General features: G+C 37.5%; 1 protein-coding gene across 2 annotated transcripts in view; it reads right to left on the bottom strand.

The window, feature by feature from the left end:
• DEPTOR (DEP domain containing MTOR interacting protein) overlaps positions 1 to 17726 on the bottom strand; it is a 187418-nt gene that overhangs the window by 50632 nt on the left and 119060 nt on the right. For both annotated transcript variants that reach the window (XM_044668938.1, XM_044668943.1), the window contains 2 exons: positions 11294 to 11479; positions 9094 to 9228 (listed from right to left, as the gene is read on the bottom strand). In XM_044668938.1, coding sequence (XP_044524873.1) covers positions 9094 to 9228; positions 11294 to 11479 — 321 coding nt within the window. The remainder of the gene's footprint in view (positions 1 to 9093; positions 9229 to 11293; positions 11480 to 17726) is intronic.

Here is a 17726-nt window from a genome sequence, read left to right as displayed (position 1 = left end):
CACACTCCCCCTCTTAAAATTGTTGTTGTTTCCCTCTTAGACTGAACTGTGGTTCAGTTGTATCTGACTCTTCATGACCCCATTTGGGGTTTTCTTGGCAAAGATACTGGAATGGTTTGCCATTTACTCCTATAGCTCATTTTTACAGATGAAGAAACTGAGGCAAATAGAGTTAAGTGACTTGCGTGGGGTCAGATTTGAACTCACAATTTTCCTGACTCTAGGCCTGGAACTCCATCCACTGTGCTACCTAGCCTTCCCCCTTTTAAAGTTATTTTGTATTTATTTTACTGTTTCATGACTACTAAAATTAATTACTGGCTTACCACAACATACTATATCTCCCATCCCCAGTACAATGTAAGTTCCTGGAGGGCAGGGACTGTTTTATATTTTTTCGCCTTTCCATCCTTATTACTTCATCAGGGCAAGCCAAAAAAAAACATTTAATACCTGTCATGTACCAGGCATTGTGCTAAATGCTATGCAGGGAACAACAAACATTTAATAAATTCTTGTAGAATTAAGTTGAATTAGCCTACTTCAGAGAACATTGACAGACTATGTTCATTCATAAAATAACTATAGCTTAAGCAATAATTTTCAAATACCCAATGCCACCCCCTCGCTTAAGACAACCAGAAAGTTGCAAAATGAACTCGAGCTCACCTAATTTTTCCTGAAGCCTTTCCTTTTAAATGGTAAAGTATTCAGCACATTTTTATCTGGGCTTCAAATCCCACCCACTTCTTCCTTCCTCATCCTAACTTATTAGTGACATTCTGCTGATGGAGAAAACAGATACTGCTGAGTGTTTCTCAATGACTCGTCACCTTTTGGCAATGGGTTTCTCTCTTTTCATTGTTAGCTCAGCTCTGGTTTTCTTGAGCTGACTAATATTGGGAAGAACCAAATAGGAGACCCTGAAACACTCCCTGGAGAAAAACTGGATAAAGTTTGCATACCTAAAAGGACAAATTAAATAAAAATTTAGATTTTTGGAATCACTGACTCTTCCAGAATTTGAACTGCTTCCAAATCACAGTAGATTAAAAAGGATTCAATTAGTTAAACCTGTGATGAATTTAAGTTAGCTATCAACATCTTCCCTTATAACTCTATTGGCATTTTCAAAACTATAGGAAAATAACTTAGAATTAAAACCAATAGCTTATTTTACAGCCCACTAATAGAACAATAAAATATTTGTCCAGGGGAGTAAAATGTCAGTTTTGCACCTAGTAATTAAAATTTTGCTTTTATTTACTATTCAAGGCATAAAAGATATCTGCAAAACAGGGCTAATAGGAACACCTACCTCACAGGGTTACACTAGAGATCAAGTAAGATAAAATGCTATAAATGTTAGTTCCTAAAATTTTTCATATGTTTACAAACTTGAATTAGGCTTCTGATTTGATGGACCCATTTTTAAGCACTCAAGTTCTTCTTCTCCTCTTAAGCAACACTCTGGGTATTCTGTTCCTAGGCAAAGGTATAGAAATCCAAAGGCAAATTACTTACTGGGGGCCAAGCAGAAGGCTGGTGAGCTGAACTTTCTAGCCCATCTAATGAATTTTTATAGCCAGTTCTCTGAAAAACTAAAATGGACCATTAATAATGGTGCTTGTTCTATACCTGTGCTTTGTCAATTATTTTCAGTCATGATCAACTTTTCATGACCCCTTCTGGGGTTTTCTTGGCAAAGATACTAGAGTGGTTTTACACTTCCTTTTCCAGTTCATTTTACTGATGAAGAAACTGAGTTAAACAGGGTAGGTGGCTTGCCCAGAGTCACACAGCTTGTAAGTGTCTGAGGCCAGATTCGAACTCAGGAAGGTGAATCTTCCTTGACTCCAGGCCCACCTCTCTACCTCTCCTATGCCACTGAGCTGCCCCTCTACACCTGCTCAGGACTGATCAAAGGTACCAGGGGACATAATAAAGTCCAGTTAAGTAATGATCTCTTCATTTCCCATCAATTTGATTAGCACCTCTATGTTAATTCTTGAGAATTAATCTACCTATCTTGTCCTCGTCTCTCTACTCACTTCCAATTTCTTATCTCTAATTGCCTTTCAAACATCTTTAAATGATTTGAAATATCCAGTAGACATCTTCTTTAAATTTTTAAATTTACTTATTTGTTCATTATGTTAAAATGCCCAATTAAATCTCTCCTCCCCTACCCCCACCCATTTGAGAACCAGTAAACATCTTAAACTCATCATTTTCCCTCCTAAACCTTCCACTTTCTCTATTACTCTCAAGGGAAACACTATCCTCCCAGGCTCTCATAATATCTAACCCCTTCCCCATAACCAATATTTTGCCAAAGCCTGTAGATTTCGCTTCCTTCCCTCTGACAATGCCACCACTCTGATGTAGTTCATTATCACCTCACTTCTTGACTATTGCAATAGTTTGCTGGTGGGTCTGTCTGCCTCAAGTCTCTCTCTACTATATTCTAGCCTCCATTTAGATGCCAGAGTGATTTTCCTAAAGCCAAAGTTCAACCATGTCACCCCCTGCTCAATAAACTCTAGTGGCTCCCTATTACCTCCAGAATCAAAAACAAAATCTTAAGTTTGGTGTTCTGGGTCCTTTACAACCTACCCTCCACCTACCTTTCCAATCTTTCTACACCTTACTGCCCACCACATACTCTTTAATTCAGTGACACTAGCACTAGCCTCCTTGCTGATGCTTGAACAGGACACTGTCTGTCCCCAGACTCCAGACATTTTCCCTGGCTATTCCCCATGCCTAGTATGCTCTCCTTCCTCATGTCTGTCATACTGACTTCCCAGATTTTCTTTAATTCTCAGCTAAAATCCTCTCTTCTATAGGAAGCCTTTCTCAGCCCTAATGCTAGTGTCTTCCTTCTGTTAATTATTTCTTCTTTTTCCTGTATGTAGCTTGCTTCTACATATTTGTTTGCTTTTTGTTTCTTTGACTGTCTCTCTCACAGTCCCATTAGACTGAAAGCTCTTCAAGGACAGAGGCTGTGTTTTATCTCTTTGCATAGTACATAGTATACACTTAATAAATATTTATTGACTATTGACTGATCATCTGTTCATTCCCTGTATTGACGTGTGCATGTGGATACACATACATATGCTATATGTGTGCATATGTATGTATTATATATATACATATATATATCTGTATTGAGCATTATACATCCTTCAGACCAGCTCATTATAGAATCATGACATTTTAAGACCACAAGAAAGATTAGATATCCGTCTCTTACAACCCTTCATCTTACAGACTACAAACTTGAAACTATCCAATGTTATTACTCAATTGGATCTGTGACTTCATCAGTTTTGAAAAGAGGCTACTTTTCCCCTGGACATGGACATGTAGAGAGTTTTGGCAGTATTTCTACTTCAGTAGATACAAACTACTGAGTTTGCCACCAACCGACTGAGAATATTCAAATGCTCGAGTGGATTTGTGATCTCACTGATTCAGGAGGTCCCCTCAATGATCCAAATCACAACACATCCATACTTGTCCATCCTTTGTGACTCCTATCCATGTCCCACCCAGAGGCAAAGAAGTGGCATAATGAAGGATAGGAGCAATTTACTAGCTCCATGATCTTACACAAATCACTTCACTGCTCAGACTCAATTTAGTCATCCATAAAACAAACACAATAAGAGCTCCTTTACTCTCACTGTTATCTTATGCTGTAAGGATAAAAAAAATGAAATGCTACCTATATGTTAGCTATTGTTAATAATAATAAATCTATCACAGGCAATCCACTCAACATGCTAGAGATCTACCTTCCTTTCTCCTGATATTCCAAGGATAATGATAGTGGTCTGGCTGCCCACCTAAGACCTCCTCCCCCTTGCCACTTGACCAGCCCATCTTCTTTTCTTAGCATACAATTCTTGATGATTTCTTATACTATCGTTCTTCCACTTTGGTCAGATGTTATAGCCTGCTTCCACCCACTCTGTGCCTGTTCTTTGAGATTCATTTTAAATCCTTTAAAAATTCATATTCCATATGTTGCTGCTACATTGCAACAGCTGTAGAACATTAAGATGAAAAGGCTAAGCCTTTGCTTTTACAGGGGAGATAGTAGAGGAAGATAACATTTACTAAGTGCTTATGATGTACCAGGTACTACTCTGAAAGCTTTATAGATATCTCCATTTGCTGAGGAAACTGAAACAGAGGTAAACTGACGTGTCTAGGACCATACGGCTGGTTAAGTATCCAAGGCTAGACTTGAATTCAGGTCTTCCTGACTCCAGACCCAGAGCTATCCACTGTGCCCCCTAACTGCTGCTAGATTTCATGGAAAGCATAGGGCTTTTAAGAGAGTCTTGCAATTTCCAAAGACAGTTCTACCAACTCTCTTCCTCTTCCTTTTCAACTCTGGCCCAATTTATCATCCACATATACTGTCTGTTCCTAACATACATAGTGATGGCCAAGGTCCACTGGGTGTCCATCCAAATGCATATTGTATTCTAAGCAATAGGCATTCTTTATCCCCTTGATCTTTCTTTCCCAAGTGGATAGGCAAGCCAAACTCTTGAGTGATGACAGATCTCTTCCAGGAGGCTCTATATTATTCCTGCACTTGATGTAGTCAATACAATATCTTGTAGAAACAGAAACATCTGGAAGATCTCAGAATCCATAGGGAATCCCTCCTCAACTTGGACTCTACCCTGAAGCTTTCTAATCATGATGGCAGACACCTCTGGTTGGCACATGTCCTCCTGGTTTATGCCTCGCCAGATGTAATTAAGTGCTTATGATGCACCAGGCACTGAGCTAAGAGCTCTACAGGTCATTGAAGGGTTATCTATTGTGATATCTATTAAAAGTCATCAAACAGGTTAAGGTCATCTGTTGTGATATCTTTCTAGGAATATATCACTAAGATCAGAGGATGATTGAACAAAGTTATATATGGTTAGATCATTCCAGAAATACTGAATGTTTTTAATGTACGTATGGAAGACCTCACTGAAAAAAAAATCTGTAAGACATCATATTGCTTTATCAAATCATGTTTTTTTAAAATAATAAAGAAACAAACACAGTGAGCTCTTATATTCCTACATTGTTTAGTCAGTTTGAAATGGTAAAGATGTGTTTTTACCTGCAAAAGCCTGCACTCCTTTCTAATACTTTCACCAAAAGATGCCCTCAGTTTGTAATCTTCATAAAGAATTTATGTACATGGGAGAACAGACATATAGGCCAATAGCTAACAATGATTTTTCTGCTGCCTTTTTTCTTTTTTGGTATCAATAAGGGCTGAGATTTTCCCCCACTCCTCTGAAACTTTCCCTCCTTCAGAAACTTTACATATGGATTCTTCACCACCTTGAAAATTATATCTCTTCCAACATATACTTGGTCCAAGTTGGTCTCCAAACAAGGTCAATTAATAACCCTACCTTTTGGCTGGCCATATGCACAGGCAGAATACATTAGAACCTAAGTGATATGAGTTGATAAAGAAGGAAATGGCAAACCACTCCAGTATCTTTGCCAAGAAAACTCCAAATTGGATCATGGAGAGTTGGACACAACTGAAAACAACTGAACAATAAAAAATGTGAGTTGGCATATCAAAATCTGGCAATGACCCATTACAATAAGTGGCTGGTTGAGAATTCATGAAACACTTATTGCCTTCAGCAAAGAAACTGAGAGTTGCTGCAATCTTGGAGTGGGAGGAAAAGGAGAAAGTATTAAGCCATTATCGGCCATTAATATCTTAATAAGAATCAGATAATCAAACCAAGTAATCACTTGGCAGGACTCTGAGGGAGTAGGACAAAAGCTTTCATCCATCAACTAACGCTTACTGAAGGCCTTCTATGTGCAAAACTTTGTTTGGGAGATTTAGGGAAGGGGAAGGGCAAAGTCTAGAGTACGATTTATTAACTTCTTTTCATCATGATCCCCTTTGGTGAAATCAAGAAACTTCTTAGAAAAATATTTTTAAAATGTATTAATATAATATACAGGATCACAAAAGCAAATAATTATATTGAACACAGTTGTAAATATTTATATATACACATACATGTGTAAGGAATAAAATTTAGGTATTTATAGATATATATTAAAAATATGTGGCCGCCAGGAATCAACAATTTAGGTTGATTCCATAATTAAATCAGACCCAAGTCAGCATCGGGTTGAAGAGTTTATTCACAATTGGTAGGTAAAAGTAGGAATAAAGAGAAAAGTAGAGGCTAGTCCAGTTTGGCCTGGACTGAGAGAGAAGAAGGTTATAAAGCTTAATAATGAAGCTGTAAGCCACAGGGCCCAACAGCCAGATAGGCAGAGTTTAGAATTGGCCCAGCTAGGCCAAGGAAGTCAGCCTAACTTACCCACGTGACAATATAGAGCGTAATCTGTCTGTGGTCTCAGGAGATGCTTCTTCTTCCAGTTCGAGACGGCAACTGCCCCACAGGAAGTTCACTCACTTACTTAAAGAGATAGTGTCTTTCATCACTTCCTGTGGTCCACCTCTAATTCAAAAGGACAAATGGCAGTTTCTACATTGATTTGGACTGCCCAAAGGGCAGTCTCTTATTCTTGATTTGTTACTTATTGTCACGTGTGGGTAACTCGTCTCCCCTCCCCACTAAGGGAGGTGAGAGTGACATCATTAGCACGCCTGGGTTGAGTAGATTTTTGACTATTAATGGGATCGAGCTAATTCTATTTACACACATGTTTATATGTATGGGAATATATGTGTGTGATACATGCTTGTATGTATGTAAAACCAAGTTCACAGACTCCAGACTAAGAGCCTCTGTTCTACTACAAGAAATACTATTACTTGATACCCTGGGTATTCAGGGTATCAAGAAGGGGAAGATGCTGAAAATGTAATGGGGTGGGGTTAACACAAAAATAGAGACTGAAGGGCAATGAAAGCTGACTTCATAATTCAGCCAAGGGTTTTGTGGCTTTACTGTGTTCCCCTGACTTGTCTCAGATTCCCTGGACAGGCTTCTTATTCTGTCCAACAGCTTTCCCTAAATTCCTTCAGTATTCTGATAACGCCTTCTTTATTTGTTTTTCTGCCCTGTTCTTAGCCCCAAATGATATGACTTTTAACCAACCATAGGCATGAAGAACATTCCTCAAAATTCTCTGATATTCTTTAAAATAATTCAATTTCTGGCTTCTTCCTCTCTCATCTTATGAAAAAAAACAAAACATTTATTTACCATGAAGGCAACCCTGCAACCCTTCTTAGAAATTTCATTACTGTTAACACAGGCCACAGTGAGAGTTTAAGAGGACCAGATATTTTGTGAAGGCAAAAATTCAAGGAGCTTGAGAAGATCACTTGGACTTTCTCTTTTTTTAATATCTTCCTCTCTTAAGCTTGGATACCATGATACGTCTAGAGCAGTGGTTCCCAAACTTTTTTGGCCTACCGCCCCCTTTCCAGAAAAAATATTACTTAGCACCCCTGGAAATTAAATTTTTTTAAATTTTAATAGCAACTAATAGGAAAGATAAACGCACCTGTGGCCATCACCGCTCCCCTGGATCGCTGCAGCACTGACCAGGGGGCGGTGGCGCCCACTTTGGTAATCACTGGTCTAGAGGGAGGAAACTGGTGGGTCTGTCCATTCCCACTGATTGTCTCTTTATGAGATCTTCTAACTCATAGGACTTTAGAGATCATTTAATTCAACCACTTTATTTTATAGGTGAAAAAACTGAGGCCTAAAAAATTAAATGACTAGTTTAAAATCACACAGGTAGAAAGTGACAGATGTAAAATTCAAACTCAGCTCTTTCAAATCCAAATTCTGATCCCTTCTTTGTGGGTAGTGATCTTGTTTTATTCACAGTTGTACTTCCACCACCCACCCACCTATTACCAAGCACAGTATTCCACATAGAAACAATAACTTAATGTCTGTTGAACTGAGTTAGCAGAAATAAGTGAGACATATATTTATTATTAGTAGTATTCTTCAATTGCAACTTATCTAATGGATTTGTTCTTCAGGGTGTCCCAGGATTATGGAATGTATATACTCCTATGTTAATTTTTTAAATAGAAATTTGCAGATGGATGTATATATATTTGTATGATCAACAACAATATAATCCTGAAGCAACTTCTGAACAATTCTCTAAAAATAATAAAAATTATTTGACAAAATGATAAAAGGTATCATAGATTTAGAGCTTTAAAGGTCTCAACAAGCTATTTAGTCGAACTCCCTCATTTTAGAGAGGAGGAACTCAGGCTAAAAGAGGTTGAATGACTGGCCCAAAGTCTCATAAAGCAGAAGTAGTATTGGAGCCTAAGTCCTCTGACTTCAAACAAAGTACATTTTCTTCCATTATACCATTCTGTTTCTCCTCTGTTCTCCACTGTTTCTCCAGTATTCACTGAATCAGCTTCTCAAAGGCTACAATAATGCACAGGTAGATTCTGCAATCAGGAAAGACCACCCATGATCCTAACAGAAGCTAATAACTCCAGGACCAACACACTTAGGGAAATCATTTCTCTACTCTAATCAGCCAATAAACATTTACTAAGTCCTACTATTTGCCAGGGCAGCTAAGTGACATGATGGATAGAACACCAGGCTTAGAGTCAGGAAGTCAGGAAGGCCTGAGTTTGATTCTGGCCTCAGATACTTACAAGCCAGGTGACCCTGAGCAAGTCATTTAGCCCTGTTTTCCTCAGTTTCCTCATCTGCAAAATGTGCTAGAGAAGGAAATGACAAAACCACTCCAGTGTCCTTTGCCAAGAAAATAGGTTCATGAAGAGTTGGAAACAATTGCACAAGAACAAGATATGATGTGCCAGGCACTGTGCTAGAGATACAGAAAGAGGCAAAAGCAAGTTCCTTCCTTCAAGGAACTTACGATGTATTCTGGGGTCTAGCAAGGATCTCCTCATTTATTTATAATATTAATAATAAATAACAACATAAATATGATTATAATATACTAAGAGGAGGTCACACTCAAGGACATTCCTATAGAATCAAATTGGAGATGGATTTGCAAAGAGAACCTGAAAGGTAAAGTAGAACATTTATTTACCTGACTTGGGATTGCAGAGGACCGGTGGGCTGCTGCTGAGGGTCGGGCTGCTGCTAAAGTAACCACTGCTGCCACAGCTGCTCATGCTGCTCCTTCTCACCGCAGACACGATCTTGATCTCCTTGCTTGGACTCACTGTGAAAAGCCAGAAAGCAAATCTAGCCACGGCTGCCACTCTCCCTTCGTGGGCTGGTCAGGAAAGCTGAGAGTCAATAGACATTTGCTTCCATTTCCCAGGCCCACAAGCTCAAGTAATACTGAGCAGGGAGGCCCCCTAAAAAGAGGGAAATAAGCTATAGATGCAGTAACTGTGGTGGCCACAGTGCTGGCTACCATATTAATGAGCTAATAATGATAACGAATGCACAGCTGCAATACCAACTCACTGAATATTCAATGATTAGCCATCCACTTCATGGAGAAGAAGCTTACAATGCAAAACATGGCAAAGCTTTTCACATTAAATCTTTGATGACATCACTAGTTTTCCATTCCTATTTTGGATCTCTACCATGGAGTGGGATTAATTTTAATCATGAGAAGACAATCAGTGGCTGAGCTCTCAGTGGTACACAAACTGTGTGAAGCCACTTAGGAAATCAATTTCTGATTGTGCTAAGATGAAGCGTATGCTGATTATAAGAAGATAATATTTGATGTTATTATTATAAGATATCATTATATAATCATATAACATATATTATCATAAAATAAATATATTTCATATTATTTCATAAAAATATTATCAAATAAGAAGATATTTAATATTATAAGATTATGAGACAAGACATATTATCATAAGATAAATATTTTTAAATAACATTTAATTATCATATTTAAGATATAAGCTATCATATATTTATTATTTTTTATATAAACAGTTTATTTATTCTAAACAGCAACACAGACAAAACACCATTTAAACACAAGGAAGTGATGTAGAAATAAGATGCTAGCTGACTTTGGATCTCTGGCTTTTAAGCAATATAATCTAGTCTCTGAAAGATAGAAAAACAAATTAAGGGTAGGGAAAGGGTAAAGTTATGAATTTCTTTTTTTTTCATACAGTCAGCTAGAGGCTAAATAGAGTTCTAAACATTTATAAGCTTGCCTTATCAGAGAGCAAAGGAAACTAAATACTAGGGAATATACATAAGATATCATATATTTGTTATAACATTTTATATTATTTTAAGATATTATATGATATCACAAGATATATATAAAATATTTTACATTATTATGTGATATAAGCTATATTATAAGATATATATTTATTATAAGACAATAGTTTATAAGATTTGTAATACATAAGACAAATGTATATATTTATTATAAGAAGATAATATCTTAAATTTAGATCAAAACTGCAATCTTATGGAGTAAAGTGAGTTGGGTGAACTTCTAAGATTTGTCATCATTGACCATAGAGGCAGAGTAAGTGCCATGATGAACATCCATCGTTATATAGCATTATAAAAGTGCAGAATGGCCCAATGGATAATTGGTTGACCTAGTAGTCGCAAAGTCCTGGGCTCAAGTCTTATCTCCAATATATAGTTTTTCATGTGGCCATGGACAAACCACTCTCAATGCCCCAGGCAACTTCCTAGGTCTGTACCTTACAGATAAGTTGCCCGCATGCATCAATGGAGGGAGAGTCCATACAAGCCCAACATAGAGATGGACCAATGAATGAAAAAAGCAACAATGCCTTCAGGGACAGACTACATTGGTGTGTTAAGACAGTTTTCTCATACACTAAAAGCCCAGGCAATTCTTGTGCTTTATAGAAAAATATGAGGATTCTCATTCTACTCTCTTGTATTCAGTTATGGCATCTCATCATTGTCCTGATACCTGGAGAAAGCACCTTCTCTTCTAGCCACTAATTTGCTACACATTAAAAACCAGATAGTCAAGCTTATGAGAATTCAGAGTAAAGGAAAAGTAAATAAGACCTCTGTGAGGGCCTATGGGGCTCTCCCATAAATATAATGCATGGACTTTGTGGCATTTATTCTGGCTGCTGGGAGCTTTTTTACTTGCCTCTTAGATATTTCTTATTGATATTTATTAATTCTTAGTTATTTCTTGGTTCTTGGATACGTGAGTGCTAAGAGGTAAGATGTTCTTGGGTTTCTTTTTTCCCCCCTAAGTTAAATAAATTACATGACTCAGATAGTGGAACCCAAGATACCTGACATAAAACTGGTAGGTTTTCGGTTGTCACTATTCTGTTTCCTCAAGCAAAATGGGCTGTCATGGGTTTCCTGGGAGGAGGGAGATCTTTCATTGAGTAGTTCCATTAGCCTTCTTCTTCGACGGAAATTCATCCTGAACTGGTAGAGAAGGTTGCTATCCACAAAAGCATGCTTATTGGACACTGTGGAAAAGAAAAAGACATAAGTAAATAATCTAATGTTATAAGCCACTGATTTCCCTTCATGCAGTCTTGACATTTGATTAAAATTTGTAGGAGTTGCAATTAATTTATAATTAACTAATTAAATTCACCAAACAAATGTTTGCTAAGCAACTATGGACAACGTAACATGTGAGATGCTGGAGATACAAGGACAAAACAAAACAGTCCCTGATCTCAAGAAGTTTTCATTCTTCCAGAAGATGCAACATATACATCTGATAGTTACTGATAATTAAGTATCAGATAATAGTTGGTGACAGAAGAGAGTACCAACAGTGGGGGGGATCCATAAGGCTACACAACTGAGCTGAACCCTAAAAGAAAGTAGGGATTCTAAGCTGCAGGGGCATGGACACAACACGTTCCAATCATTGGGAGCGACTTGAATAAAGGTATGGAGATGGCGCAGAGAATATGGAATTCAGAGAATGAGTAGTTGGCCAGTTTGGAGAGAACCTCCAGTAATATGAACTAAAGGTAGAAGGGTAGATTAGAGAAAGTTTGAATGTGATGGGGTTATTACTATTATGTTGTAAGAAATTCAGAAATAGATGATTTCAGGAAGAAATGGAAAGACTTATATAAACAAATGCAGAGAGATATGAAGAGAATGAGTACAATGATGACATAAATATTATAAAATTGAACACCTTAGAGGATTTCTATATTGTGATGATGAATGAAATGAGCCAACCTAGGAGAATACACAGTAACACAAGCACTGTAAAATCAACTTTGAACGCTGTGGGAACTATGATCTATGTAATGACCATCCAGAGAACCAGTGATGAAACATTCTATCCATGACAAAGAAGTGATGGATGATATGCCTTAATCTGCATTTAGGGTACAGAATGAGATACAGAATAGGGTACAGAATGAGGGAGAGAGAATATTGAGCCAATGAAGAAATTTGTTTTGTGTGATTATATATGTATATTTGTTATAAGAAATTTGTTTTTCTTTTTTTTAAGAGTAGGAATGGGAGGGAAAGAAAATATATTTGTTAACTTTCAAAATTAGGTGGGAGGGTGCTACAGATTTCAGATGGGTCTCAATATTATTAGCTTTACTTAATTGTTTTACTTTGTAACAAAAGACCTCTCACAAAGCAGGAGAAATCTGTAAATGTTTGTAATCTAAAAATGAAACATATCAATAAAACCTTTTTTAACCCCCTACCTTCCATCCTAGAATCAATACTATGTATTTGGTTGGTTACAAGGCAGAAGAACAGTAAAAGCTAGGCAATTGGAGGTGAAGTGACTTGCCCAAGGACACATAGTTGGAAGTATCTGAGGTCACATTTGCACCCAGCACCTCTGGTCCCTAGGCCTGGCTCTCTATGCACTGAGATATTTGATATTTGGTACTGATTCTAAGACAAGGGTTTAAAAAAAACCAAAACACTGGGTAGAGATGTTTTTATTTTATCATAGGATTAATAAGAAACTGCTAAAGACAACTGATTTATTTTCTTTTGTAACATTTATTTATCTTTTAGCAAATAACAATATTTTATTTTTTCCTGATTACATGTATAAATGTTAATATTCATTTAAAAAGTTTTGAATTCCAAAATCTTTCCCTCCCTCCTCTTCCTAACTCCCTGAGAGCAAGCCAAAACCAGAATATTAAAAAAAAACACACACACATACACACAAAAATAAAATTAAAAATAGTATGCTTTGATCTGTATTCAGACTCCATAAGTTCTTTCTCTGGAAGTAAATAGTATTTTTAAACATAAAAGGCAATTAATTTCAAAGATGACATGAAGCATCTACTTTATTTTAATAGCTTAATATTTTAATAGTAATAGTTTAATAATTAATAACTATTTATAGTTTAATTTTTTATCTTTCCCTATTCTTTTGGAGGAAACATACCTGTGGTGGGTCAAAAGTGGATGCCTGGTACTTTATTCCTCCCTAGAATACTTCTCCCCCTTTCCCATTCCCATGGCTTGCTTGTACTAACTCCATTCCTAGAACTCACTCATACCAGTCCTCGTCTCTACCCTCTTTCTCTGCTTGTCTAATTTATACTCATTTTTCAAGGCCCAGCTAAAATACTACCTTCTCAATGAGGCTTAAATTTCAACCATGAATTTTCTCTCCCTCTTCTGATCAATAAAAATAATAATTCTCAGTTATTTAGCACCCTAAGGGTCATACTACAAGTCTTTCCTCATAACTCTGAGAGACAGGTAATACAATTTATATTGTCTTCATTTTATAGATGCCAAAGGATAAGTGACTTGCCCTGGGTCACCCTGACAGTAAATCTTGGAAGGGGTTCAAACTCTAAATCTATTGCTTTCACTGTTCTCTGCTGTCTCTCACACCATACCTCACTTAATACGCATTCACACTTTTCTTTTATCCCAGAGAAATAGGGTATCTATCTCCCTATGTAAATTATGATGAAATGTCCACCAATGAATAAATGAAATTTGGAAACTGCCAACTTTACTATGTGCCAGGTGCCACACTAAGTGCTAGGGACACACATATGAGCCAGCAAGATAGCCCCAGCCTCCAAGTAGTTTGCATTCTTATGGGTAAAGCAAACATCTCAGGGGGAGCTAAATAGTAGGTGGAGAAGAATATGGGAGAAGGTAAATGCCACAGCCTGGTCAAGAAGTGGTCTGGAAGCCTACTTCCAAATTAAAGAAAAAGTCTGGCATCATTATTTGAATATTTAACACATGAAAAGAAATATCACAGTAGCCCATGCACTCAGGGAACTCACATGGTACCTTCTGGAACAAACCGACAGAAATCATTACCAGTCGCACTTTCTACCTCTCTCTCTTATCCAAAGAATCAAATTTCAATGAATTAATTTAATATCAAGTATGAAGCTACCAAAATACAAAAGATCACCTAATTTGCCTTCTCTTATACTCTCAATTGTACTACTTATACCAGAATTACTCCTAGCAGCTGTCTTTATAAATTGTTTCTACAAGCAAAAGTTCACTGGTTAAAGGAGGAAGGCAGGTAAAGATCTGAATATGATGTTATAACAAAAGGAATTTTTAAAATACATTAAAAAAAGAATGAAAGATCTTATTCAAGTCTAAGTGCTAGGTGTACGTGTCTTTTCCCCTCTTAGACTATATAACTCCACAAAGGCAGAGCCTATATATCATGCACATGTGTGTGATAGTGCCCAATAGTTTTAAAATCTATATTTTAAAAATACTGAAGGAATAAATGCAGTTTCTTGTGATAGTCTATGGAAGTAACCAAAAGAACATTCCTGTGCAAAGCTTTTCTGGGCAGAACCTGGATCCTTGCTATAGAGTGGTGGTGGGCAACCTTTTGAGCTTGGTGTGTCAAAATTCGCCAAAAATAAACCAGTATAACTCGGATGGTGTGTCACTTCGAGAAAAAAAAAACACCATAATTTCACCTCATAATTCTATGTTCAAATTGTCCTCATTTTCAGGAAGACTTTTCCCAACATCAAGTCTAAACTCCCCTCTTTGCCATATCCCCACACTGTTTCTGGTTTGGCTTTCTCAGGCCAAGTAGGGCATGTCTAAACCCTCTCTGGCATCCAGCCTTCCAAATACTTGAAGACTGCTCTCCTGCCCCTGGGAGTCTTCTCTTTTCCAGGCTCAATCTCATAATCCCATTCTGCTATGTTTTGTATGGCAAGAAGTTGAAGTCTTTTGCCACCCTAGTTATTCTCTGGATATTCTCCAACTTATTGATGCCTTTCCTGAAATGTAGCAACCAGAATTGATCATAATAATATTCTAGATGTTGTCAGACCAAGGCAAAGGACAAGGGTTAGGCCAGTTCCTTCTTACTAGTGATACCACATTAGGCTTCTTGAATTCGTAGAACCAGTTACTTTATTTTTTAACCCCTTAACGTCTGTCTTAGAATCAATACTAAATATTGACTCTAAGGCAGAAAAAAAGGAGCAAGGGCTAGGCAACCAGGGTTAAGTGACTTGCCCAGGGTTACATAGCCAGAAAGTATCTGAGGCCAGATTTGAACCCAGGATCTCCAGTCTCTAGGTCTGGCTCTTGATCCACTGAGCCACTTAACTGCTGACCTATTACTTTAAACAAAACTAGCAAATATCTGCAGTAAAATCTTTTAAAATGACATTTTTAAAAGGTGTCTTACAACTGCTTGATCACATGGGTTGATAGGGATATGATTGGGTACATAGACCTAAACGATCACCATAGTGCAAATACTAATAATATGGAAAAAGGACTTGATCAACGATCCTTGTAAAACCAAATGAAATTGCACATTGGCTATGGGAGAGGTGTAAAAGGAGGGGACAGAAAAAATACAAATCATGTAACCATGGAAAAATTTCCTAATTAATCAATCTTTAAAATAAATAAATAAAATAAAAAGGTGTTTTACTAATGCTGTCAAATGAGTTAAGGCTGATTTGTATAAATCAGTTCCCAAACTTCTTTGGCCTACCACCCCCTTTCCAGAAAAAATGTTACTTAGCCCCCTTGGAAATTAATTTTTTTTTAAATTTTAGTAGCAATTAATAGGAAAGATAAATGCACCTGTGGCCACCACGGCCTCCCTGGATTGTTGCAGCACCCACCAGGGGGTGGTAGCACCCGCTTTGGGAATCACTGGTATAAATCTTTACTGTAGATCTAAGCATATTAAAAATAACTTAAAATAAGAGACCAGAACATGACTGTCTGCTCACATTAGAAGATTCCTACCTTGGATCAATAATGGATGGTTTTATGTTAAACGCAGTTAGGTGGTACAGTGGATAGAGTGCCAGCTCTGGAGTTGGGAGGATCTGAGTTCAAACCCAGTCTCACACACTTTATTAGCTGTGTAACTCTGGCCAACTCACTTAAGCCTATTGGCCTCAGTTTTGTAATCTGACAAATGAGCTAGAGAAGGAAATGGCAAACCCCTCCAGAATCTATGCCAAGGAAACTCCATATGGGGACATGAAGTCATGAAAAGCGTAAAATGACTGAACAGCAACAATACTGTTGTTTCATATCTACAACCCTCCAGAAAAAGGCTAATTCTTACAAAGTATGAGCTTCAAGCAAATTGCTGTAGTCTATAAACTTTCAGGAAACTGTTCTTTGAGAGCAGGGCAAAACTTAATGTTTTTTTATACATATGAAGGCAACTTTTTTTACATTTTTAAACCCTTAGCTTCTGTGTATTGGTTCCTAGGTAAAAGAGTGGTAAGGGTGGGCAATAGGGGTCAAGTGACTTGCCCAGGGTCACACAGCTGGGAAGTGTCTGAGGCCAGATTTGAACCTAGGACCTCCCGTCTCTAGGCCTGGCTCTCAATCCACTGAGTTACCCAGCTGCCCCATGAAGGCAACTTTTAAAGTTTATGTCAAGTAATACTTTTGATGGTTCACTGTTTTCTCATTGATCTAGGACAAAGATGTAAATGGTCTGCATAGTCATGGGAGAGTTTCTCTTGTGGCTGGGAAACAGCTTTTGGTGGTGATTGTAGCTCATGTAAATATATTACATTATATCAAACTAAATGTCTTCACTAAAAGTGGGGAGTTTAAGAAAACATTGTCTTTTTATTTGGAAAACAGCTTGTAGAATTTCAGAACTTTTCATATGTAATTAATTAAACATCCACTGGTTCTTGAGTCAAGAGAAATTGGTTCAAATCACTCTCTAATGCCTAATACCTACATGACCTTGAGTAAACTAGTTAAGTTCCATGGGCCTCTGTTTCCCTACCTATAAAGTGAGTTTGTTGTTCTTGTTCTTGTTCAGTCACATCTGATTCTTTGTGACCCCATTTGGGGTTTTCTCAACTAGAGTAGTTTGCCATTTCATTCTCCAGCTCTTTTTACAGATGAGGAAACTGAGGCAAACAGGGTTAAGTGACTTGCTCGGATCACAGAGTTGTAAATGTCTGAGGCTGAATTTGAACTCAGGTCTTCTTGATGCCAGACCCACTGTGCCACCTAGCTGTTCTATAAAAGTGAATAGATTGTACTAGATGGCCTCTGAGATTCTTTCCATCTAGACCTATGATCCTACAAGTCAGGGGTTCTTAATTTGGAGTTCTTGAGTAACTTGGTACTTAATTTCTTAACTATGATGGGGGAAAACAACAACAACAACAACAACAACAACAGCAACACACACACACACACACACACACACACACACACACACACACACACACACACACACACACACAC

The sequence above is a fragment of the Gracilinanus agilis genome, chromosome 1, assembly GCF_016433145.1.
Source record: "Gracilinanus agilis isolate LMUSP501 chromosome 1, AgileGrace, whole genome shotgun sequence".
Taxonomy (NCBI): domain Eukaryota; kingdom Metazoa; phylum Chordata; class Mammalia; order Didelphimorphia; family Didelphidae; genus Gracilinanus; species Gracilinanus agilis.
This window is presented reverse-complemented; position numbering and strand designations above follow the sequence as displayed.